Below are 27011 nucleotides of genomic sequence, written 5' to 3' on the forward strand. Positions count from 1 at the left end.
AAATGTTTCCCCTCTCACCTTAAACCAATGCCCTCCAGTTTTGGAATCCCCAACCAAGGAATGACATTGGCTATTCACCCCATCCATGCCCCTCATATGGATGGCAGGTCACCCCTCAACCTCTTACACGCCAGGGAAATAAGCTCTACTGAACCTCTCCCAGTAACACTCTCTCCTAGTCCCAGCAACATCCTTGTAAATCTTTTCTGCATCCTCTCAAGTTTAACAACATCCTTCCTATAGAAGGATGGCCAGAACTATACTCAGTATTCTAAAGATAGCCTCAACAATGTCCTGATTTAATTCAAAGTTTAATTTCAAACCTGCTTGGTAATACATAATTACCAAACTAAGTTCTCTACCTTTACATGAAATTTGATATTGTTTTGTTTATAAGCACCAAATTGCAATTTATTAAGTTTCTTCCTCAAATTAGAATAGTATTGTTAAACTACCTGAAACAGTGGACCCATATCCACATCAAAGCCAAGATCAGCAAATCCTGTTGCGATAACCTTTGCTCCTCGGTCGTGCCCATCTTGACCCATTTTAGCAACAAGCAGACGAGGACGACGACCTTCATTCTTTGCAAATCTTTCAATGCTAAATATAAAAAGATCAATGCCAGGATATCGACCAGCCAACAATGGATAAATTTCAAATGACACTTTGAATGTATTGTGAATATCTTTAAAATACTGAGAATACATGTTGTTTTATACATTTAAATTAGATGACTAGGTTTGGGAAAAGTTCAGTGTAAATTCACTAGATTATCACCAGGTCTCCATATGAGGAGAAATTACATAAACTACTGTTGTACATTTAAGATTTGGGTAATTTATTTGAAGATTGGAGGATTTCAAACGTATCAACAGGGAAGATAGAAATTTTTTGTCTTAGTGGGAAATAAAGGACAAGTTGACATGACATTTGTGCAGCCATGAAATTGGAGGATGGAGATGGAAAATAACAGTTCAAGTAAATTTATTGAAGGTTGCATATACTGACCGACAATAAATAATTCAAAATAATACAATCATTACACATTTGCTGAAAAATACCAGTCGAGTAAAATTATTTAATCTCAATCATTAATGATAATATATTACCTTTGTTTTAGTTATATCAGCAAAGGCATATACCTTAACAACTTAATTTTAGCTCACCGATTTATTGCCATTGACATTTCTTCACTATCACCAAATTCTTGTCGATATGCACCAGTCACCATGCGATCACTTGCTCGATGTTCACCAAATACTTTTTTCATTGCATCAGTAATTTCTCCAACTGTGCATCTAAATAAATAGATTAATAGATTTCACACATAGTAAGGCACAAATGAAATTTCTTCTAAATAGAGAAAAGACAGAAATTGAGTTGAAAGATATGCACAACCAAGATATGCTGCTACTTGAACTTCATGCTGTTGCTTTTACTTCCTACAATAAATCACCACAATTGATATTTACAATAATATATCCCCAGGGAAAAAAATTGGCAAAATGCTCTTTTGATATCATATTTATTGTTGTCACATGTACCTAAGTACAGTGTAAAATTTTGTTTTGTGAGCAGTACAGGCAGATCGTAATTTACAATGAAAGTACAGATAATAAGGTGTTTAGACAGAATGAGGCATACAAGGTTACAGCTGCACAGGGGGCGCACAAAATGCAAGATCAACACTGGATTTGAAGCCAGACAGGTCCATTCAGCTGTCAAATAATGGGCAGGGATGAAGGAGTTCTTGAACTTGTTGGTATGCACGTTTAAGCTTCTCTATCTACTGAGTGACAGAAGAAGTTGGAAGAGAGTATTGCCAGGGTGGGAGGGATCTTTGATAACTTTGGCAGGTTTTCCGCAGCAATGCAGAGTGTAAATAGAGTCCATGGATGGGAGGTTGGCTTTCAGATGGTCTGGGCTGTGCACACAACCTTCTGTAGTTTCTTATGCTCCTGGGCAGAGCAGTTGCTGTACTATACCATGATGTACCCAGATAGAATGCTTTCTGTGGTGCATCTGTAAAAGTTTGGGAGGGACCCTCCTTATGAACATGCCAAATGTCCTAAGCCCCCTGAGGGAGAAGAGGCATTACTGTGCCGCCTTGACCATCACCTCTACGTGGGATGTCTAGGATAGATCCTAGGAACTTGACAGTCTCACCCCTCTCTACCTCAGCTCCATTGATATAGCTAGGAAGTGTCCTCTTCCTTTGTTCCTGAAGTCAATGATCAATTCTTTTGTTTTGCTGACATTGAGAAAGAGGTTATTATCACTGCACCACATTATCAAGAACTCCATTGCCTTTCTGTTTTACTGTCTCATTATTGTTGATATCTAGCCTCCATCAGCAAACGTATAGATGGCATGAGTATGAAATTTGGCCTCAGCCATGAGTGTATAGGAAGGGGCTGAGGACTCATTATTGTGCGATGCTAGTGTTGAGGATTATCGTGGAGGAGGCGCTGTTGTCTATCTTCATTGACTGTGGTCTATGAGTCAGGAAGCCGAGGATCCAGTTGCAGACGGCAGAGCTGACGCCTCGGTTTGTGTTTTGAGATTAGGTTGGTTGGAATTGTAGTGTTGATGGTGCAGCTTTAGTCACTAAGTAGGTATCCTTCATATCCAGATGTTCCATGGAGGAATGTAGGACAAGAGAAATGGTATCTGCTGTGATCCTGTTGCTTTGCTGGTGGGCAGACTGCAAGGGATCGAGGCAGCCTGGGAGGGTAGAGTTAATGTGGACCAGGAATAGCCTCTCAAAGGACTTCATAATTATGGAGGTCAGAGCCACCAGGCACATTGCATGTGTTTTCTTTGGTACTTGGATGATGGTGGTCCTCTTGAAGCAGGTGGGTATTTCAGATTGTAGTGAGGAGAGTTTAAAGATGTTAGCAAATACTTCCCGTGACTGGTCCACACAGCATCTGAGTGCACGGCCGGGACTCCATCTGTGTCGGTTGCTTTCCTCAGGTTTACTCTCAAGGTGGTTGATCTGACATCTGCAGTTGTGACGGAGGGAACAGCTGCTTCTTGGGCTGTTGGGGCAGATGACACCCCGCCACTGCTATTCTGCTCAAACCAAGCATAAAAAGCATTGAGTGCATCGGGGAAGTATGTGCTATTTTGTTCTGATTCATTTTGTATCCCACTATATCGTGTAGATCTTGCCACAGGTGGCAGGTGTCCGTGTGGTTAGTTTGGGGCTCAAATTTGGTCCAGTACTTAATGCATCTATAATGGCCTTGCAGAGGTCATGTCATGATTTCCTGTAAAGGTCTGGGTCATTTGACTGGAATGCTGCATGCCTGGTCTTCAGTAGGCAGAGGATTTCCCAGCTCATCTTTCAAATTATGTCAATGTTGCACATCCCTAATTGCCCTCAAAAAAAAAGGTGGTATTAAGCTTTTTTTTTGAACTGCTAAAGTTAATCTATGCTTTATCCGTTGCAGGAGAATAACTGCACCCATCACTCCATTAGTGAAGTGCAGCTCTTGGCATATGTTCTACATGGTGCTCTCATTGGTTATAAAGTAAACTGATTCAAATGCCTTGAGTACAAAGGATAAGACAAGAAGAGAGGAGATTGAACTAAAAACAGCCAAAGGGTTGATGATCTTGTCAGAAAAGTTAAACAACAAGGTTTAGGTTGCAGTTGATTGAATCTTACAATGTTGAATGGAGCTTGTGCCAACTATATCGGTTTCCCATCAACCTGAGTTAATGGGTTGAGTGTTAATCAATCACCAAGTACTGACCTCTTAGTTTGTAGTGTATCTGCAATGTTCTACAAAAAATAGAGTTTAAAAGAAATGCACATACAGTGCTCTGCCCAGCAGCATTGGTCACCACTGTAACCCTCTAATGAAAAGTTTCTAACAACCCTGTTCATTGATCATTTTTCTCTCTTTCCATCCAAATTCCAAATCCCAAATCCCAATACTTAGGTCATCTTTACCCTTAATGAACTGGCTTCAAATTCTTGACTTTTATGTTTTAAAGGTTTTTTGGAAATAATACTTACCCATTTTTCCTATAACATTAAATTATACTGTCAGGAGAAAAATCAGACAGAAATATCAGGATGCTGTACAACAGTCCAGAAAACAGCTACACTGGACCCTGTTAATTCAAGGATCGTTCCCTGGGACAGAAAAGACTCAACTTGAAGATTCTATCAACAACTCCTGTTCTGAAAACAGGAGTAAACATAACTGATCGGATAACACAAAATCATCCACCCCCATGTTATAAATATGGTTTAGATCACAAGACAATTAAAAATAGAATTATCAGTAGGTTATTTGGCCCCTTAAGCGTGCTCTGTCATTTAACAAGAGAGAGCATGATCCAACACTCATGTCCACTTTCTTCCCTTTCCCTATAAATTCTTGACTGGCAGAGGAATCAAGGATTATCTATCTCAGCCTTAAATGTACACCAGGACTCTGTAACTCCATGCCTCTGTGGGGGCAAAGATTCACAGCCGTTAGAAGAAATCCATCCTCATCCCATTCTTCAACTGGCATCCCTTTATTCTGAGACTATGTCCTCTGGTCCTACACTTTCCCACGGAGGGGAAACATTCCCTCATTATTAACCTTATTGGATTCTGAAGGGGCTTTATATGTTTCAAGGAGATAACCTCTCATTCTTCAGAAAGCAGTATACAGGAGAAAACCTCCTTGGACAAAAGCTATAAAGATAAGCTCACCAGATGAAATTGATGGTTCTGCATTATACTTTCAGTCCAAAATCCTGAAATACAGGAAAGGTCTCGAGGGAATACTCTATACATACACTGAAATTTTGCACCTTGACTTTATGCAGGAATTTCTAATTGTCTATCTTTGGTATAACTTTCATAGCAATTAATACCATAATCACTAGGCATAGAAAAAGTGAATTTGTGTCACAATGCTAGTTTATTCTTCCTGGAAAAAAAACACAGGTGGTTAGCAGTTAGAAATCAGGAAGCATGTAGGTTGGGAGTTTTTATTCATCCCCAAGGCTTAAACAATTTTAAAGGTGCGCTTTTAAATGGAAGAACAGCAGATCCAGTTTGAGGACAGGGATTTCATCTGCAAGTCACGAGCTACTGCCTGATATGGAACTTAATTTATGATTGTCTGAGCCAGCAGTACTTAAAAGGGGTCATTGATGCTCCTTTTAAAAATAACAAAATTTTAAAATTGGTGAATTTATGTAGTTGCAGAGCAAATGCAACTGCAAGTTCTACAGACATGCTGTAAGCCACCATGCTGAATACTCCCTTTGGCGTCTGCCCCATCAGGCAAAGCTGCTGGCTAGCTCAGTGTGCTAACTTGCAGATTTCCCATTCTTCTACAATCATTAAGCTGCAAAAGTGCTTGTTGTCTGGTGCTTGCAGATTGCTGGTGGCTAGAACATAAATGTCAAAGTAGTTTTACGCCCTTCCTGTCACTTGCGCTTTCCTTCCAGTTTTGGGGAGGTGAAGCAACTGACATCATATTCAAGTTGAGGTAAACTGAAGATCAGTCATTTTTGTCTGTAAAATCTGGAAGATAGCTAAATAAATGGAAGTCTGTTACTTTTTTCTTTAGGCCAGATTACCTTTATTGCATATAGTAAATTCTATCTTCAAATTCATCAAGTCAAAAAAACAAAGTCTGAAATCACAAGGACAAATTCACACTAGCACACTTAGCTTAAAAAAAAGGAAGAGCATATTACTTTACACATTTGAAAATTTATATCTAAAATTTCAAGACACTGATGCACTTCAATTCCACAAACTAATTAAATGATCAAACTTGCAAGTCTGTAATATGGCAATATATCAGATCTAATCATTCAGTTTTGGTAATAAGGAGCTCTGCTTTACCTTGCACGAGCAGCGTCCACTGCAAGAGCCAGCAAGTTTTTCTCTCCTGAGCGTGCACATTCAGTAATGGCATCAAGACATTGTGCTACTGTTGCTTCATTTCTGGATGCTTTTAACTAATTGAAAAATGTAATCCTTGAATCAAGCACAATGTTTACTGAACCAGAGCATTAATCCAGCTAACAGGAATAAAAGAAAAGCATTCTTTATTCTTTTCCCCACCAGTTTTGGTCTAAGCATGCATTTATACTATAATTTTATTTTGTAGTCTGTTATAAAATAAAGGTAATATTTCCTAAGGCTGCTTCAACTCAAGCCAATGGTTTCACAGAACCCAGAAAATTGGTATTAAAAGCTATTTACACCAGTTTTATCCTGGAGTTTCTACATATCTTCTGATGGTTTGCTATAATCTTGACTTGAGAACCCTGAAGAAAATCACTGGAAGTAGAACATATATGCAGTGTCAAGACATAATATATTGTGGCTTCATTAGATGTGATAAATTTGGTAACATCTCACCTTTTTTAGTTTTGCAATCTGTTGATTTCGCACAGCAGTATTATCAATAACTAACACATCAACAGTTTCCTCTTTCTCCAGACGATACTTGTTTACTCCTACAATTACCTTCGTACCTAATAAATTATGGAAAAAAAAAGACCATATTCAGCTTTTGCTTTGAAAATAAAATCACTGAGTATTTGATTGTGAAGATAATATCCCTCATATGCAGATCTTATTGTAGATTTCAACAGCTCAGATTTATTCCCATCACAGCAGCATTTGAAACTAAAATTTAGAATTTGAAAAATATACGACAAGCAAATTTACTCTCAAAGGCCATCATTTTGGCTCTTCAACCACCCCAAAATCATATACTAATAGAGTCGTTTAAATTCAAAAATTTCACATTTGTGTGCTTGTGCGCACGCATACACGAACATGCGAGAGGTCAAATGTGTGTGACAGAGTGCATGCGTGATGGGGGGGGAAGCAATTGAGAGTGAGCGCACAGGGAGTAGTGCATGACAGCATGGGAGAAGCGTGTGAGTGGGTGACCGGGGTGGGGAGGTGGAGATCGGGAAAGCATGCAAGAGGAGGGGAGCATGCCTGAGACAAAGACAGACAGAGAATGCGTGTGCATACGTTGTATACTTACTCAGGAATTAAGACTAACTTAAGATTTCCTTTTCACTATCTAGTTTAGTAAATCAGAATTTTCTGAAGTTGTCAACTCTAATTCAACTCAAACTAGGAAATGATTTCAGAATCTCTTAACAGTTGGACATTCAAACTTGGCAGACAATTTCCCACAGCTCAGGACATGGGGACTTCTGCGAGGCCCCAGTGCTCATTTCAGTGTGTATGCCCTGTTTCTGTACAGCAGGGCTGTTATGATGGTAGACAAAAATGTAGTCAACAAAGTACATTTTAAGTAACACTTGAAGGAAGAAGCAAGTAGATAAAGGACCCTCAGCCACTGCTGAACTGAATAACAGACAGCACCTTTTTTTTAAAAAACGGTGATTGTTTGGAATTCAAATTTCCTGCATTTTTGCTGATAAGTGTGAGTTGAAAAGTTTTGGCAATATGTCTCTCTTTTCAGCAATACATTTACCCTGAATAGAAGCCATTTAAAAATAGCATTAAAATGAATTTATAGTTGCAGGTACCAGTAATTTCCAATTTTTAATATCAAATTATTTCTACTGCCAATAAAACTCAATCAATTCTAGAACAGAAACAAATCTGGCCTATGGCAACAGGCCTACCTCTGATCGACCTGTTCTTTCAGAATAAATATTTACCAGAGTCAATCATGGCTTGGTTTCTGGCCGCACACTCTTCAATACGAAGTTTTGGAATACCATCTACTACTGCTTTAGCCATACCACCCATTTCTTCAATCTCATTAATAAACTAAAATTAAACATAATTAGATTAGTATAAAATAATATTTTAATTTGATGGCAATATTTTCATTTGATGGCAATATTTTCATTTGATGGCAATATTGCACTCGATTTAATTGTGGATAGAAAGAAGGATAAGTAAGCAATCAGAAGAGAAGGGAACAAGTAGAAAATGGTAATGTTATTTAGAGTTCAATTTGAGAACAGATTAAGAAAATAAAGATGATAGAAGAAAGACGATAGATTGCAAATTAGCCAACTTTGATAGAATGCAAGCACACCCAGCTCAGACTAACTGGACGGAAAACAAAAAGGTCGATCAAACATTAGACCAGGAAGATGATATTTAAGGTCATAGATAAGTAATTATTAAATATATTCCAACAAGAAAACCAATGTTTCATTAAAGGAACCATTTATTTAAAAAAGGTTGGCCAAGGTCATAATACAGAAAAAGATAGCAGAATCTGTCACAATAAATCTTCAAAATCTCTTTGAAAATGGGAATTGTGCTAAATGAATGGCAGGTGACAAATACTACGACTTTTATTCAAGAAAGCAGCAAGTCTGTAAACTATTGGCTGACAAATCTCGTCTTGTCACCAGTAAATTTCGATCGTTTTAGATGAATTTTAGTGAAAAGGTTAATCAGGAACATTCAACCCAAGTGGACAAATTATTTTCAATCTTGTGTAACAACAGATGAAGTTGACAGTAACCACAAATACTCAAGCAGTCAATATGATGGAGACTTTTAATAATTACCGAATAGTGAATATCTGGGTAACTCCAGCAAATGAAAATTCTATTAAAAGAGGTGCAATGAGTCTTTAATCAATAGAATGTTGGCAGGGTTTCAATTTGGAATGAGCCATTGAAATATTACTGATGAAAATGTGCTATGATTTATATGAGGGGGCAGTAACAATAGGGTTAGATACCATTTTTCAGAGTACTATACTGGAAAGGAACATATAAACATGGGCAACTAAGCTATGTGAGAGAAAATCAGAATCTAAGTGATTAAGCACATCTGCAACTGATATAAGAAGCAGATTTGAGGAATTCATAGGCTCATTATATGTTCTTTAGAGCAGTATTTGATTCCAGCTGTGCTCAATCACAGCAATCCTGTCTCTGAAAGGTCCCAGCTTCATTACATAACAAACGTTAACTAGTGGAACAAAACCAATCAAGCAATTATGTTTTTCTTAATTTGTTCATGGGATAAGGGGAACACTGGCTATGTCAGCATCTCTTGTCCATGTGCAATTGCCCTGAAAATGTGATGGTGAGCTGCCATTTTGAACTGTAGTTTGGAGTGTGCAGACACCTAAACAGTTGGGGGGGGTCCAGAGCTTGACGTAGCAACAGTGAACTAAAGGCGATATGGTTCCAAATCTAAATCATATGAGCAACTTCTCATCTGTTAAAACCAGAGTTTTAGAAAAGCTTAACCATCCCAAAAATAATAAAATCTAAAAAGTGGTTTATATACATGTTAACTAAGATTTCAAACTTTAAAATGACTATGACATGAATGTTCTATTTAAAACACATTCTTTCAGCAGCCTGCAACTCCAATTGTTATTATCCTATAAGCTACTTATTTTAACAAGAGACTGCAGTAAGTATCACAGATATGCACCAAGTCATTTACCATTACTAATACAATTTGTTGATTTAGATGCTTAGATGTACTAACCTCTAAGGCAGCACTATACACGTTATTAGTTAGTGATTCCATCATAAATGAACCAGCCCAAGGATCTGCCACTTTTGGGATGCCAGACTCCTCCTGTATGATGATCTGAGTGTTCCTGGCAATCCGGGCACTTTGTACTGTAGGTAGACTTAATGCCTCATCAAAGGAATTAGTATGTAATGACTGAGTTCCTCCAAACACAGCTGCCATTGCCTCAATCACTGTGCGAACAATATTGTTATGTGGATCCTGAAATTGAAATATTTTATTAACAGTTGCACAAAGTAAATATGGTGAATTATTTACTATCTTCAAAGTTTAAAAAATTGCAAACTATTTTAGATACAGTGAAGAAAATAACTCCTCAGAGATATTGGCTTCTAGCTTAGGGGATACAGCCTTCTAGCTTGAGAATATACGTATTTGTGCTTCACCTATGCATAGGGATTTTCCAAACTTAAAATTCCTTATAGTTCCTTATGGCTAATGAAGTAGAATATTATACACTTAATTACAAATTCCATTTGAACAATGACTCAATCACAATGACCGTAGAAGATATATCCCAATACTGAGGAATGTGCCTGACTGAGAATAATCACTTCCACTGCCAACTCAGATGAAGTTGCGACGTCAACCTTTGCACTCTCTGGTTAGAAGGAAGTAAATAAAACGCCATGTGGAAGACTCCATACTTCAGAATAGAAAACCAGGATATTAAAAAATGAATTTACTATAAACTTCAATTTAAATAGTTATAGTCAGTATGATAAAGACTGGAGTATCCATGTGGAACTAAGATAGAAGGCGAAATATCATAAGATTTAAAAGACAATATCAATGAAATTTTCTGTTATTGGAGACATATGACATTTCATAAAATTAAAAGTAATTTTTAGGACTAAAAAGGTTGTTCACTAATTATTAACTCAGTATACAATTAAAAACTCATTATGTTTCATTTAACCAGACAGAGCTTTCACAGGATTTTTTACAGCAAGACTGGAGGTAGAAATTGAAACCAATTCAAGTGATTTTGAAGATATTCATCTGCAGAACTTTCAACAGTGCACTTGTAGGGAGAAGCGGGGAAACCACTGACTCCAACTCCTGAGATTTCTTGTTCAACATGCGTAATGGCCAACAAGTTGCTTTCAGTTTCACAGTTCTGTTGCAAACTACTTACATTTACAATTGTCATTACAACTATAAAATCTGGGCCACTGTTTGGTATTCAGAATTTTAAACTTCTATTAGGTACACTAACCTGCTCAGTGAGGGACCAACCAGAGGTTTGGCAATGAGCTCGCAACAGCAGAGATTTTGAATTTTTAGCATTAAATTTTTCTGTCATTAAATGAGCCCACAGTCGTCTAGCTGCTCTCATCTTTGCTATTTCCATGTAAAAATTCATACCGATTCCCCAAAAGAAAGAAAGTCTATAACAAAAAAATGACAAGTTCAATCTCTGAAATAATCCTACTTCTTAAAACTCACTAATATTACAATTCCTTCCAATTCAGTTGGTTCTGCTATAACCTGTGTTTCTTCAATGTGAATTGGCTTTAACATATTTGAAGAATTTAGACTATTATTCGTAGAATGCGAACTTTCATTAACTGTATTGGCTATAACACGATCTGGTCCCCATTAGTTTAAATGGCACAGCTATTGCACAAATGTCCCATAACGCAAGATCGCACAAGGAAGGAACTATCGTGTTATATCAGAACCTGTACCAGCTTTGCTCCCCCATCATTGGGCATTCTAGCAAATTGAATAGTGTACTTAATTGTCAAAATTTGGTTTAGTTAACATCATGGTATTCTAGGTTGAGAAGAAACATTAATGATTGACTTTACATTCATTAAAGCTTATATTTTATACAACTTTAGAAATGCAATTCACTCATTGCAGCATGTATTTTTATAATAAAGATTCAATTAGATCCAGACTTGCCAATTTCCCCAGACATACATTTTGATTCACTAATGCTTTTAATTGAAACTCCTTGAAAATTCAATTCTGTGCACTAGATCCATACAAATATAAACTGTGGAACAGTTTTCATCTCTGTTATTTGTTTCAGTGACATGGATTGGCATCTTATGATCAGAATGCCAATTGTATCATTGCAATATTAACACTGCTTCACAATGAAATAAAACGTTCAGTATAAATGCTGCCAAACTAGCATTTGTTTAGAATATTTCTCTAGGAAACTCAAAATCATTTGAAGCATATCATATTTCTTGCCCTACGGGCCATTCAAATCATAAGAAATTTTTAAGTAAAAAAGGTTAGAAACAACATGAATAATTTGCTCAACTAGTACAGAATCAAGAAGGCAGTCTATCATTCACTAACATTAAAATGTCAACTGTTGTATTTCATTACAGCAATGTAATATTAAATATAAATATTCAGTATTCTGGGATAAAAGGTGTGCTCGCAAATCTTCGCTTTTAAAAATAATTTATGTCAGCGTTCAATGCATTTATCAACGATTGGCAAAATTTTCAGACTTTATATGGTTATATACTTTACAAAAGGTTCATCCAGGTCAGGTTAATAAATTTGTTTTAAATAAGCAAGTTGGTTTTGTATAACTGCAAGTGTAAAAGTGAGTTACTGAACATTACCGTGGTGCAAATTCATCAATGTTAAGTCCAACTTGAATACCAGTCCTGCAGTACTCTAAACCATTTGCTATGGTATAAGCCAATTCCAAAACAGCATCAGCACCGGCTTCTTGGAGATGGTATCCACTGATAGAAATGGAATTAAATCGAGGCATATGCTGTGGATGGAGAAAACAAACTTTTAAAATAAAAATCATCACTGTTGCTTCTATAAAAAGATATATTAAATCATAATGAGGAAAAGAAAAATCTTACTGACTAATAGGAAACCTAATAGAAAACTAAAATCCAACTCTTGCTTTATTCCACTTTGTGAATTATAATTAAATCTATCTTAATTATGTGTGATATAGCTTCCTCCTTTGCTTCTGCACATTTGCTTTCTGTACCTTTCATGATCAAGCAGAAAGCAAGGCATTTTTGACTTACATGATTTATTTTTATTTCTATTCCTTACTGAGAAGTGTTGCTTCTCAATGGAAATTATTCATTAAAATGCTTAAGGAATATCATCATGCTAATATTTTACACTATTAGGACTTAAGATTTTTTTGCTTTGAATAATTAATGTATTTACAATTAACTTCAATAGCAGTTACAAGGTTTATGGCAAATCCCTTTATTTGCTATTTAGGACGTTCCTCAGCATGTCCATTTATTTCAATCAGTTCAGCACTGCCATAACCTTCCAGAGATTCTCTCTCTCTTTATTGAAGCATGCCCTGACTATCCTTTTTTAACTCAGCTGTCAGCGAACCTGTATTTTCTACCATTACTTCGAAATTTGTCATGCTAATGACTACTGTTAAGGTCCTTAACATATTCAAGAACACAAAACGCAACAGAAACCAAGAGATGTACAAAAATTCAGGTGGGATCTCGTTTACCTCAGTTCAAACCATAACATCTCAGGAAGGATACACTATTAAAGTAGATAGAGATAAACTATTTCCCCTTGTGTGGGAGACCTTAACAAGGGAGCGTAATATTTAAATTAAAGCCATGCTGTTCAATGGTAATGTCAGGAACCAGTTCCTCACTACAAAATGTGAGAAACTCTTCCTAGATATTATATTGAGGCCATGTCAATTGTAAATTTCAAAACACAAAGCAATATTATTTTTTGTCAGGTAAGAGAATTAATTAAGGGTTGTAGACTATGACAGATAAAATGGAGGTGATACAAATTAAGTTATGATCGGCGGGATTGGTGAATCAAATCAAAAAGACAGCCCTGAGGTTAGTGTGCCTCAAAGTTTTTCATATATGAGTAAAAGTGGTTTTAGAAAATAATATCACATTGCTATGGAACAGCAAGTGAACAAAACATTTTTGATAAACTAAACAAAAATATACTAACTTTAGCCGTATACTGGAATATATCAGCTATAATCTTCATGGAGGGTTCAGGTGGGAAAATAAAAGTGTTCCTGACCATGAATTCTTTCAATATGTCATTCTGAATGGTGCCTGTTAGCTTCTCTTCAGAAACTCCTTGCTCTTGCCCCGTCACAATGAACATAGCCAGGATTGGCAGCACCGCACCATTCATAGTCATGGAAACAGACATCTTTTCCAAAGGAATTGAGTCAAACAACAACTTCATATCTTCCACACTGTCTATTGCAACGCCTGCCATTCCAACGTCTCCATGAACACGAGGGTTGTCTGAATCATATCCCCTGTGAGTGGCAAGATCAAAAGCCACAGAAAGTCCCTGTTGACCAGCTTTAGAAGAATAAGTGAATTAGGATCATTGTCAGCTAGAATTTACATGTTAAAACACACATTACTCTGTTTAACATCAAAAAGTATCACAGTATTAAGACTTAATGAAAGCAATTTTAAAAAAGGAAATTTATAACAATTAAACTGATAACATGAATTATGTTTTACTGCAGCAGAGCATCTTGTGTGTACAGAATGACTCAAGTTAGGAGCTAAATATTCCAGGATAATTAACTTTTAGAATGGTTAGGAAAATGGAAATGGAAAAAGGAATATGTTAGAAAGAAAGATGCACAAAGACAGTAGAAAGAAAGAAAAATAATTTAGAAAATGAAGTAGAATCCGTTTGGATGGAGTTAAGAAACTCCAAATGACAAAAGAGATTGCAGACCCCATGATATAGGGAAGAATTTAATTAAGAAAACAGACACATGCATAATACAGATAACACAATATTACTAAAAATGGGCACAATGTGAAGTTTTTCATCCTGCATTCATCAAGAACATTTTGCAAGAATACAATTTTAAGAGAAATATCTGTTTGGTTGACAAGTGAAATCTAACTAGCTCAAGTGTTATCATGGAGAATGCACCCATTAACAGGTGGCACGGTGTCTCAGTGGTTAGCACTACTGCTTCACAGTGCCAGGGATTGAGGTTTGTTTACAGACACAGGGGACTGTCTGTGTGTAGTTTACACATTCTCCCAGCACCTGCATGGGTTTCTTCCTGGTGCTCTGGTTTCCTCCCACAATCCAAAGATGTGCAGATTGTGTGACCTGGCCATGCTAAATTGCCCATAGTGTTCAGAGTTGCAACTAACGTACATTAGTCACGAGTTAAATGTAGGGAAATGGGTGTGGGAGGATTACTCTTCAGAGGGTCGGTGTGGACCTGCTGGGCCAAATAGCTTGTTTTCACACTGCGGGGATTCTATGATTTATGATCAATGCCCAATGCTGACAGCCAGCCAGAGTTTATGTTTTAAATCAAGCTGGTTAACTCTGATTAGTCAGGGCATTGTCCTGCAAAAATAAAATTGATGAATGACTATTACCTATTTTGTTAGGTCAAAACAGGTGCAGTGTGTGCACATATTCAAAAGAACAGGGCTCTGTGAATTAATAGTAGCTTACAGTACATGCAAATATGCCACACTGAGAAATTGGTTGTCAGTGTAATTCCTAGCAGGAATTCAGGATTATCCAGTAAATGTTGCTCAATTGCAAAATCATATCTACTGGTTCTGAAAACAACAAATGCTAGAGTTTACAGCGGATCAAACAGCATCCATGAAGAGAGGTAAAGCTAAAGTTGCGAGTCCAGATGACTCTTCAGAGGTGAAGTGAAGTATGGGGGGAGCGCATTTATTCTCCATGGTAGGCTCATTCAGAAAGTAAGGAGACATGGGATACAGGGAAATTTGGCTATCCAGATACATAATTGGCTTGGCCCACAAAACACAGAGGGTGGTAGCAGATGGAAAATATTCAGCCTGGAGCTCAGCGACTACTGGTGTTCTGCAGAGATCTGTTCTGGGACCTCTGCTTTTTGTGATTGTTATAAATGACTTGGATGAGGAAATGGAAGGGTGGGTTGGTAAGTTTGCTGATGACACAAAGACTAATGGAGTTGGGGATAGTGTGTAGGGCTGTTGTAGGTTGCAATGGCAGGATCTAGAGCTGGGCTGAGAAGTGGCAAATGGAGTTCAATCTGGAAAAATGTGAAGTCATTCATTTTGGAAGGTCATATTTGAATGCAGATTACAGGTTACAGGCAGGATTCTTGGCACTGTGGAGAACAGAGGCATCTTGTGATCCATGTCTATGCATCTCTCAAAGCTGCCACCCAAATTGATAGGCTTGTTAAGAATGTGAATGGTCTGGTGGTTTTCATTAACAGGGGATTGAGTTTAAGAGCCACGAGGTTAAGCTGCAGGTCTATATAGCCTTGGTTATACCACACTTGGAATACCGTGTTCAGTTCTGGCCATCTCATTATAGAAAGGATGTGGAAGCTTCAGAGAGAGTGTGCAGAGGATCCTGTCTGGACTAGAAGGCATGTCTTATGAAAAATGGTTGATGGAGCTAGGGCTTTTCTCATTGGAATGAAGAGGGATGAGAAGTAACGATAGACGTGTACAAGATGATGAGAGGCACAGATAGAGTGGGTAACCAGAGACATTATCCCATGGCGGAAATGGCTTTCATGAGGGGGCATAATTTTAAGGTGATTAGAGGAAGGTTTTGGGGAGATGTCAGAGGTAGGTTCTTTACACAGAATGGTGGGTGTGTGGAATGCATTCCCGGCAGTGGGAGTAGAGTCAGATACATTAGGGACATTTAAGCGACACTTGGATAGGCACATGGTTGGTAGCAAAATGAAGGGTATGTAGCTTTGTTTGATCTTTGAGTAAGATAAAAGGTCAGCACAACATTGAAGACTGAAGGGCCTGTACTGTGCTGTACTGTTCTATGTTCTGTCAACTGAGATGCCAATAAAATGAACTGCTTGCCTGGGTGTGGTTGGTCACCTTATTGGGATGTCATCGGTATTTAATACAAAGGATAGACATCTTCTAAATTTCTGTACATCTTCCCAACACAGTCTCAATGACCAATTTCATTCCCTTCACAAGGTATAAAGTACCAGCAAGTAAGACAGGCTTTTGTGAGGAAGGAAATTGAGGCTATTAGTGAGAATTTGCTTGCCATGACTGAAAAGGGATTCAACTTTTACATTAAGTATATACATCCTTTTTATGGATGGAAAAATGGGGCTATGTGATAAGACGGATTGACTTATGTTCCATTATTTATGGTGAAGAGTTTGAATCAGTTTCAATTAATTAAAGGGTTAAATTTTCAACCATTTTGTAAAAGCGAATGTATGAAGATAGGCCAGAAGTGCAAGAGTCACACTTTCAGCCTTGGGTGGAATACAATGCTGTTAAAACTGTGCGAAAACACCTGGACAAGCAAGTGTGGGAACTGTAGGATGAATGTTGTAATGTTTTACGTAAAGCTTGGAACGGTCAATAACCAAGACAAGTTGGTTATACTCTTCACTATAATAAAACTAAGTCAGCTCACGTATGCATGAAAATTAACAAATGCAGTCCTACTTCACAACTCCTCTCAACAATTTGTTGAGTTTTATGATAACTATGATATCTAAATTGCTAGTTGATTTGTTTATTACTAACAGTTTATGTTGTCAACATTAATTGTTTCCAGCAAGATCTGGCCCATGCTCTGGACAGGTGAAAGTAGTGAAAACAGGAGTTCCTAAATCTTCTGATTGGGTCACAGAAACATTAATATGGTCATGACCTGTCTCTGCACTGAGCTGCAATGGTGCTATTAGTGAGGAGACTGCTCAAATCCAATCGAGTAGGTCTAGACCCACCAGAATAATTCTCAATGGCCCAAATTGTTCTTAAACTTTTGAAAACACTTCCAGCATTGAGTTTGAGTGAGCCTGGGTTGTTTACCGACTGATTTCACACAGTTAGAGGTCCATACTGTGACTTTGTCACTCCCGATTGCAGGATAAATCAGGATATTTTGAATCTGAGCCAGAAAGTTAATGATAGCTTCGAACTTTAATGTGCCACTGATCTCAAGTTTACAAAAATACCAAAAAGAGGAAAGGGGACCAGGCAGAGAGATAGGGACAGTGAGTGAGTGAGTATAGAAGAGGAGTTTAGGAAAAGAGGGTGTTGACAAGAGGATCATTTGTGGTTAATTACAATATGTGAGGGGAATAAGGGGTGCTTCCCAGAGGCTTCTATCATAAGGAATACGAAGAGCCTCGCTAAAACCTATGTTCAGAAAATAAATGGCACTTTCACAAAGTGCTTAAAATATGAAACTGAAATTTTAATTATGTATTATTATTTGTTCACCTATAATACACAAACTTCAACTATTGTTTCCTGAATGATATAAGCTGTTTTATTGCTATTTGAATTTTGACTGTTTCTGGGCACTGGCAATCACGTGAAAGCAAATCACTAAATACTGATATTGTACTAATACAACTAGAAACTAACAGTACAAAATATGTAACTAAACAGGGTGATTAATCAACTGAAGATCCATTAAGAAAATAACAAGTAGAAAAACTTACATTTTATTGAGGTTATTTAACCAGCATCCACTAAGGAGTTTGCCTAACAAAACATGACATTGGTTAAGCCATTTCTGGTATACTGCGTTTAGTTCTGGTCCCCACACCATAGGAAGGATGTTGTGAAACTTGAAAAGGTTCAGAAAAAACATTTATAAGGATGTTGCCAAGTTGGAGAATTTGAGCGATAGGGAGAGGCTGAGTCGGCTGGGGTTATTTTGCCTGGAGCGTCAAAGACTGAGGGGTGACCTTATAAAAGTTTATAAAATCATGAGGGGCCTGGATAGAGTGAATAGCCAAGGCCTTTTCCCAAGGTTAGTGGAGTCCAAATTAGCATAGGTTTAAGGTGAGAGGGGAAAGATTTAAAAAGGGGCCTAAGGGGCAACCTTTTCACACAGAGGGTGGTGTGTACATAGAATGAGCTGCCAGTGGTGGTGCATGGTAGAATTTAAAAAAGCATCTGGATGGGTTTATGAAGAGGAAACGTTTAAAGGGATATGGGCTAAATTCTGGCAAATGGGACTAAATTAATTTAGGATATCTGGTTGACATGGACGAGTTGGACTGAAGGGTCTACTTCCATGTCGTAGAGATCTATGACTCTATCTCCTTGATTTTTCAGATCACAGACACAGAGCACTACTGAGAACATAAGAACATAATAAATAGGAGTAGGAGTAAGCCATGTGGCCCTGCCATTCAATAAGATCACAGTTGATCTTTTCTTGGACTCAGCTCCACCTACCTAGGTAAAAACAACGACTGCAGATGCTGGAAACCAGATTCTGGATTAGTGGTGCTGGAAGAGCACAGCAGTTCAGGCAGCATCCAAGTAGCTTCAAAATCCCCTTACCTGCCTGCTCACCAGTCCTTAATTTCTTTACTATCCATAGATCTATCTTTGCTTTAAAAGCATTTACAAGGTAATATCAACTGCTTCATTGGACAGGGAATTCCACAGATTCACAACCCTTTGGCATGGTGGCACAGTGGTTAGCACTGCTGCCTCACAGACTAGGGTCCCAGGTTCAATTCCAGCCTCGGGCAACCATCTGTGGAGTTTGCACATTCTCCCAGTGTCTGCGTGGGTTTCCTCCGGGTGCTCCAGTTTCCTCCCAAAATCCAAAGATGTACAGGTCAGGTGAACTGGCCATACTAAATTACCCATAGTGTAAGGGAAATGGGTTTGGGTGGGTTACTCTTCGGAGGGTCGGTGTGGACTGGTTGGGCCGAAGGGCTTGTTTCCACACTGTAGGGAATCTAATCAAATCAACTCAGTCTTACATCTGCTTCCCCCTTATTTTGAAGTTATGCCCCCTAGTTCTCATTTCACCTGCCAGTGGAAACAACTTCCCTGCTTCTATCTTATCTATTACCTTCATAATTTTGTGTTTCTATAACATCCCCCTCATTCTTCAAAATTCCAATGAGTAAAGTCCCAGTCTGATCAATCTGTCCTCAAACCGAACCTCTCAATTCTAGTGAACCTCCTTTGCACTCCAATACATCATTTCTCATAAGCTCAGCCTCACCAGCACCCTATACAGCTATAGAATAATCTCCCGTTTATTAAACTCCATCCCTCTAGTAATGAAGGACAATATTCCAATTGTCTTCTTAATTACCTGCTATAGCTGCAAACAAATTTTCTTGTGGTTCATGCACAAGGTTCGCCCAGGTCCCTCTACACAGCAGCATGCTGTAATTTGTCATCAGATAAGTAATAATCTATTTTACTGTTATTCTTACCAAAATGGATGACCTCACATTTACCAACATTGTACTCCATCTGCCAGACTCTTGTCCACTCAATTAATGTAACTATATCCCTCTGCAGACTTTGTGTCCTCTGCACACTTTGCTCTACTACTCATTTTAGTATCATCTGCAAACTTTGACACTCAACTCTTGATCCCCAACTCGAAATCATCTATGGAAATGGTAAACAAGAAAGATTTAAGACTAACAGAAGATCAGTGAAAGACCAAGTTGACTTAAAAAAAGGAATCCAGCAGAGAATATTATTTAGAAGATAATAAACACAGCATTTGTCAGATTGAGTGTAACTAAAGTGTTAGGAACAGTCAGAATGAAGGACAAATAGACAATCTTGGCCTTCAGGTACACTCCACTATTAAATACAATAATGCCTGATCCTTGGATTCAATTCTACTGTCCTGGCTGTTCCCCACATTTAGATAGCAAAAATCTTTTGCTCTCAGCTTTAAACATATCCAATGATGGAGCATTCACAAATCTGAGGTAGAGAGCTTCAAAGATGTGCACCCTTGATGTGAAGAAATTTGTCCTCATTGCAAACCCCTTACCCTGAGAAATCATGTTCTAGATGCTCCAACGACCAAAAGGAATCCCCATCAATCCTACCTTTGTCAATCCATTCAGAATCTTGTACCTTTTACTGAGATCATCTCAAACGTTTGAACTCTATAGGAGAGACTCAATTTATTCCAACTCTATTCACAAGACAACCTATACCAGGTCCAAATGCACCTTCCCTGCACGTCCTCCAATGATGTTATATCCTTCCTTAAATCTGAATACCAAAACTGCACACAATAATCAAATCATGGTCTCATTAAAGCCCTGTTCAACTATAGCATGGGAAAGCACAGTAACCACTGAAGGAAGATGCACGGCAGACAGGTTGAAAAAAATGTTGACCGATTACATAGTGAAGAGAAATGCACAGTTCGAATGGAATGTGATAGAGTTATAGAGTCATTGAGATGTACAGCATGGAAACAGACCCTTCGGTCCAACCTGTCCATGCCAACCAGATAACCCAACCCAATCTAGTCCCACCTGCCAGCACCCGGCCCATATCCCTCCAAACCCTTCCTATTCATATACCCATCTAAATGCCTCTTAAATGTTGCAATTGTACCAGCCTCCACCACATCCTCTGGCAGCTCATTCCATACATGTACCACCCTCTACTTGAAAAAGTTGCCCGAGGTCTCTTATGTCTTTCCCCTCTCACCCTAAACCTATGCCCTCTCGTTCTGGACTCCCCCACCCCAGGGAAAAGACTTTGCCTATTTATCCTATCCATGCCCCTCATAATTTTGTAAACCTCAATAAGGTCACCCCTCAGCCTCTGGCGCTCCAGGGAAAACAGCCCCAGCCTGTTCAGCCTCTCCCTGTAGCTCAAATCCTCCAGCCCTAGCAACATCCTTGTATATCTTTTCTGAACCTTTTCAAGTTTCACAACATCTTTCCGATAGGAAGGAGACCAGAACTGCACGCAATATTCCAACAATGGCCTAACCAATGTCCTGTACAGGCGCAACATGACCTCCCAACTTCTGTACTCAATACTCTGACCAATAAAGGAAAGCATACCAAACTCCTTCTTCACTATCCTATCTACCTACGACTCCACTTTCAAGGAGCTATGAACCTGCACTCTAAGGTCTCTTTGTTCAGCAACACTCCCTAGGACCTTACCATTAAGTGTATAAGTCCTGCAAAGATTTGTTTTCACAAAATGCAGCAATTCGCATTTATCTGAATTAAACTAGAGCAAAAATGGCAGGAGTTTGTAGGTATAATTGAGGACACTGTACAGAGGTTCATTCCCAAGAAAAGAAAGATTAACCGGGGAGGGATTAGACAACCATGGCTGACAAAGGAAGTCAGGAAATGTATTAAAGAAAAAGAGAGATCCTATAAAGTGGCTAAGAACAGTGGGAAATCAGAAGATTGGGAAGGATACAAAAGCAAACAGAGGATAACAAAGAGAGTGTAATAAGAAATGAGAGGATCAAATATGAAGGTAGGCTAGCCAGTAATATTAGAAATAATAGTAAAAGTTTCTTTCAGTACATAAGAAACAAACGACAGGCAAAAGTAGACATTGGGCCACTTCAAACTGATGCAGGGAGCCTAGTGATGGGAGATAAGGAAATAGCAGGAGAACTTAACAAGTACTTTGCGTCAGTTTTCACAGTGGAAGACAGGAGTAATATCCCAAAAATTAAAGGGTGTCACGGGGCTGAGTTGAGTATGGTTGCCATTACGAAAGAGATAGTGCTAGAAAAGTTAAAAAGTCTTAAAATTGATAAATCTCCTGGCCCCGATGGGATACACCCTAGAGTTCTGAGAGAGGTTGCTGAGGAAATAGCAGAGGCATTGGTTGAGATCTTTCAAGAGTCACTGGAGTCAGGAAAGGTCCCGGACGATTGGAAGATGGCTGTAGTAACCCCCTTGTTCAAGAAAGGATCAAGGCAAAAGATGGAAAATTATAGGCCAATCAGCTTAACCTCGGTTGTTGGTAAAATTCTAGAATCCATCATTAAGGATGAGGTTTCTAAATTCTTGGAAGAGCAGAGTCTGATTAGAACAAGTCAACATGGATTTAGTAAAGGGAGGTCATGCCTGACAAACCTGTTGGAATTTTTTGAAGAGGTAACAAGTAGGTTAGACCAGGGGAACCCAGTGGATGTGGTCTATCTGGACTTTCAAAAGGCCTTTGATAAGGTGCCACACGGGAGACTGCTGAGCAAGGTGAGGGCCCATGGTGTTCGAGGTGAGCTGCTGGGATGGATTGAGGATTGGCTATCTAACAGAAGGCAGAGAGTTGGGATAAAAGGTTCTTTTTCAGAATGGCAGCCGGTGACGAGCAGTGTCCCGCAGGGTTCGGTGCTGGGGCCACAGCTGTTCGCATTATATATTAATGATTTGGATGAGGGAACCGGGGGCATTCTAGCGAAGTTTGCCGATGATACAAAGTTAGGTAGACAGGCAGGTAGTACTGAGGAAGTGGGGAAACTACAGAAGGATCTAGACAGGTTGGGAGAGTGGTCCAGGAAATGGCTGATGGAATTTAACGTGAGCAAGTGCGAGGTCTTGCACTTTGGCAAAAAGAATATAGGAATGGACTACTTTCTAAATGGTGAGAAACTTAATAAAGCCAAAGCACAAAGGGATCTGGGAGTGCTAGTCGAGGATTCTCTAAAGGTAAACATGCAGGTTGAGTCTGTGATTAAGAAAGCGAATGCAATGTTGTCTCTTATCTCAAGAGGGTTGGAATATAAAAGCAGAGATGTACTACTAAGACTTTATAAAGCTCTGGTTAGGCCCCATTTGGAGTACTGTGTCCAGTTTTGGTCCCCACACCTCAGGAAGGACATACTGGCACTGGAACGTGTCCAGCGGAGATTCACACGGATGATCCCTGGAATGACAGGTCTAGCATATGAGGAACGGCTGAGGATACTGGGATTGTATTCGTTGGAGTTTAGAAGATTAAGGGGAGATCTAATAGAGACGTACAAAATAATACATGGCTTTGAAAAGGTGGATGCTAGAAAATTGTTTCTGTTAGGCGAGGAGACTAGGACCCGTGGACACAGCCTTAGAATTAGAGGGGGTCATTTCAGAACGGAAATGCGGAGACATTTCTTCAGCCAGAGAGTGGTGGGCCTGTGGAATTCATTGCCACGGAGTGCAGTGGAAGCCGGGACGCTAAATGTCTTCAAGGCCGAGATTGATAGGTTCTTGTTGTCTAGAGGAATTAAGGGCTACGGGGAGAACGCTGGCAAGTGGAGCTGAAATGCGCATCAGCCATGATTGAATGGCGGAGTGGACTCGATGGGCCGAATGGCCTTACTTCCACTCCTATGTCTTATGGTCTTAACTTCATCTGCCACTTCTCAGCCCATTGGCCCATCTGGTCAAGTTCCTGTTGTAATCTAAGGTAACCTTCTTCGTTGTCCACTACACCTCCAATTTTGGTGTCATCTGCAAACTTACTAACTGTACCTGTTATGCTCGCATTCAAATCATTTATGTAAATGACAAAAAGTATTGGACCCAGCACCGATCCTTGCGACACTCCACTGGTCACAGGCCTCCAATCTGAAAAACAACCCTCCACTACCACCCTTGGTCTTCTACCTTTGAGCTAGTTCTGTATCCAAATGGCTAGTTCTCCCTTTATTCCATGAGATCTAACCTTGCTAACCAGTTTCCCATGGGGAACCTTGTCGAACGCCTTACTGACGTCTATATAGATCACATCTACCACTCTGCCCTCATCAATCTTCTTTGTTACTTCATCAAAAAACTCAATCAAGCTTGTGAGACATGATTTCCCACGCACAAAGCCATGTTGACTATCCCGAATCAGTTCTTGCCTTTCCAAATACATGTACATCCTGTCCCTCAGGATTCCCTCCAATAACTTGCCCACCACCGAGGTCAGGCTCACTGGTCTATAGTTCCCTGGCTTGTCCTTACTACCCTTCTTAAACATTGGCTCCATGTTTGCCAACCTCCAGTCTTCCGGCACCTCACCTGTGACTATCGATGATACAAATAACTCAGCAAGAGGCCCAGCAATCATTTCTCTAGCTTCCCATAGAGTTCTCGGGTACATATGATCAGGTCCTGGGGATTTATCCACCTTAAGCATTTCAAGACAGCCAGCACTTCCTCCTCTGTAATCTGGACATTTTGCAAGATGTCACCATCTATTTCTCTACAGTCTATATCTTCCGTATCCTTTTCCACAGTAAATACTGATGCAAAATATTCATTTAGTATCTCCCCCATTTTCTATGGCTCCACACAAAGGCCACCTTGCTGATCTTTGAGGGGCCCTATTCGCTCCCTAGTTACCCTTTTGTCCTTAATGTATTTGTAAAGCCCCTTTGGATTCTCCTTAATTCTATTTGCCAAAGCTATCTCATGTCCCCTTTTTGCTCTCCTGATTTCCCTCTTGAGTATACTCCTACTTTCTTTATACACTTCTAAGGATTCACTCGATCTATCCTGCCTGTACCTGACATATGCTTCCTTCTTTTTCTTAACCAAACCCTCAATTTCTTTAGTCATCCAGCATTCCCTACAGTTACCAGCCTTTCCCTTCACCCTGACAGGAATATACTTTCTCTGGATTCTTCTTATCTAATTTCTAAAGGCTTCCCATTTTCCAGCTGTCCCTTTACCTGCAAACATCTGCCTCCAATCAGCTTTCGAAAGTTCTTGCCTAATACCATCAAAATTAGCCTTTCTCCAATTTAGAACTTCAACTTTTAGATCTGGTCTATACTTTTCCATCAGTATTTTAAAACGAATAGAATTATGGTCACTGGGCCCAAAAGCCCACTGACACCTCAGTCACCTGCCCTGCCTTAATTCCCAAGAGTAGGTCATGTTTTGCACCATCTCTAGTAGGTACATCCACATACTGAATCAGAAAATTGTCTTGTGCACACTTAAGAAATTCCTCTCTATCTAAACCTTTAACACTATGGCAGTCCCAGTTGATGTTTGGAAAGTTAAAATCCCCTACCATATCTACCCTATTATTCTTACAGATAGCTGAGATCTCCTAACAAGTTTGTTTCCCAATTTCCCAGACTATTGGGGTGTCTATAATTTAATCCCAATAAGGTGATCATCCCTTTCTTATTTCTCAGTTCCACCCAAATAACTTTCCTGGATGTATTTCCAGGAATATCCTCCCTCAGCACAGCTGCAAAGCTATCCGATATCAAGAATGCCACTCCCCCTCCTCTTTTGCCTCCCTTTCTATCCTTCCTGTAGCATTTGTATCCTGGAACATTCAGCTGCCAGTCCTGCCCATCCTGAGCCATGTTTCTGTAATTGCTATGATATCCCAGTCCCATGTTCCTAACCATGCCCTGAGTTCATCTGCCTTCCCCGTTAGGCCCCCTGCATTGAAATAAATGCAGTTTAATTTATTAGTCCAACCTTGTCCCTGCCTGCCCTGAGTGTTTGACTTACTTCTGTTCTCAGCTGTACCCATCTCAGATCGATCTCTTTCCTCACTATCTCCCTGGGTCCCACCCCCAACCTTACTAGTTTAAATCCTCAAGCAGTTCTAGCAAATTTCCCTGCCAGTATATTAGTCCCCTTCCAATTTAGGTGCAATCCGTCCTTCTTGTACAGGTCACTTCTACCCCAAAAGAGATTTGAATGATCCAAAAATGTGAATCCTTCTCCCATACACCAGCTCCTCAGCCATACATTCATCTGGGTAAAAACAATGACTGCAGATGCTGAAAACCAAATACTGGATTAGTGGTGCTGGAAGAGCACAGCAGTTCAGGCAGCATCCAACGAGCAGCAAAAATCGACGTTTCGGGCAAAAGCCCTTCATCAGGAATAAAGGCAGTGAGCCTGAAGCGTGGAGAGATAAGCTAGAGGAGGGTGGGGGTGGGGAGAGAGTAGCATAGAGTACAATGGGTGAGTGGGGGAGGAGATGAAGGTGATAGGTCAAGGAGGAGAGGGTGGAGTGGAAAGAAGATAGGCAGGTCGGACAAGTCCGGACAAGTCAAGGAGACAGTGCTGAGCTGGAAGTTTGAAACTAGGATGAGGTGGGGGAAGGGCTCTATCCTCCTATTCCTGCCCTCACTAGCTCGTAGCACTGAGAGTAATCCAGATATTACTACCCTTGAGGACCTCCTTTTTAAAATTCTACCTAACTCTCTGTAATCTCCCTTCAGAGTCTCAACCTTTTCCCTTCCAATGTCATTGGTTCCAATGTGGGCAATGACCTCCTGCTGGCCCCTCTCCCCCGTGAGAACATTCTGCACCCTCTCTGAGACATCCTTGATCCTGGCACCAGGGAAACAACACACCATTCTGTTTTTTCTCTGCTGGCCACAGAAACGTCTGTCTGTACCTCGGACTACAGAATCCTCTAACACAATTGATCTCTTGGACGTACCCCTCGTATCCTTCGTTGCACTAGAGCCAGTCTCAATACCGGAAACTTAGCTGTTCATGCTACGTTCCCCTGAGAATCCATCACCCCCTACGTTTTCCAAAACAGCATACCTGTTTGAAATGGGTATATCCACAAAAGACTCCTGCTCTAGCTGCCTACCTCTCTTACCCTTCCTGCAGTTAACCCATCTATGTGACTGTATCTGAGACTTTCCCCCCTTTCTATAACTGCCATCCATCACATACTGTAGCTGTTGCAAATTCCCCATCGCTTCTATTTGTCTCTCCAAACGATCCACT

At 39.5% G+C, this 27011-nt stretch overlaps 1 protein-coding gene across 1 annotated transcript in view; it reads right to left on the bottom strand.

Annotated features, from left to right (window-relative positions):
- Positions 1-27011, bottom strand: part of mmut (methylmalonyl CoA mutase) — a 41552-nt gene that overhangs the window by 10187 nt on the left and 4354 nt on the right. The window contains exons 2-10 of the mRNA XM_072557163.1: positions 13493-13860; positions 12133-12290; positions 10758-10929; positions 9491-9739; positions 7681-7792; positions 6392-6507; positions 5870-5985; positions 1170-1301; positions 456-603 (exon numbers count right to left, since the gene is read on the bottom strand). Coding sequence (XP_072413264.1) covers positions 456-603; positions 1170-1301; positions 5870-5985; positions 6392-6507; positions 7681-7792; positions 9491-9739; positions 10758-10929; positions 12133-12290; positions 13493-13860 — 1571 coding nt within the window. The remainder of the gene's footprint in view (positions 1-455; positions 604-1169; positions 1302-5869; positions 5986-6391; positions 6508-7680; positions 7793-9490; positions 9740-10757; positions 10930-12132; positions 12291-13492; positions 13861-27011) is intronic.

This window comes from Chiloscyllium punctatum, chromosome 3 (assembly GCF_047496795.1).
Source record: "Chiloscyllium punctatum isolate Juve2018m chromosome 3, sChiPun1.3, whole genome shotgun sequence".
Taxonomy (NCBI): Eukaryota; Metazoa; Chordata; class Chondrichthyes; order Orectolobiformes; family Hemiscylliidae; genus Chiloscyllium; species Chiloscyllium punctatum.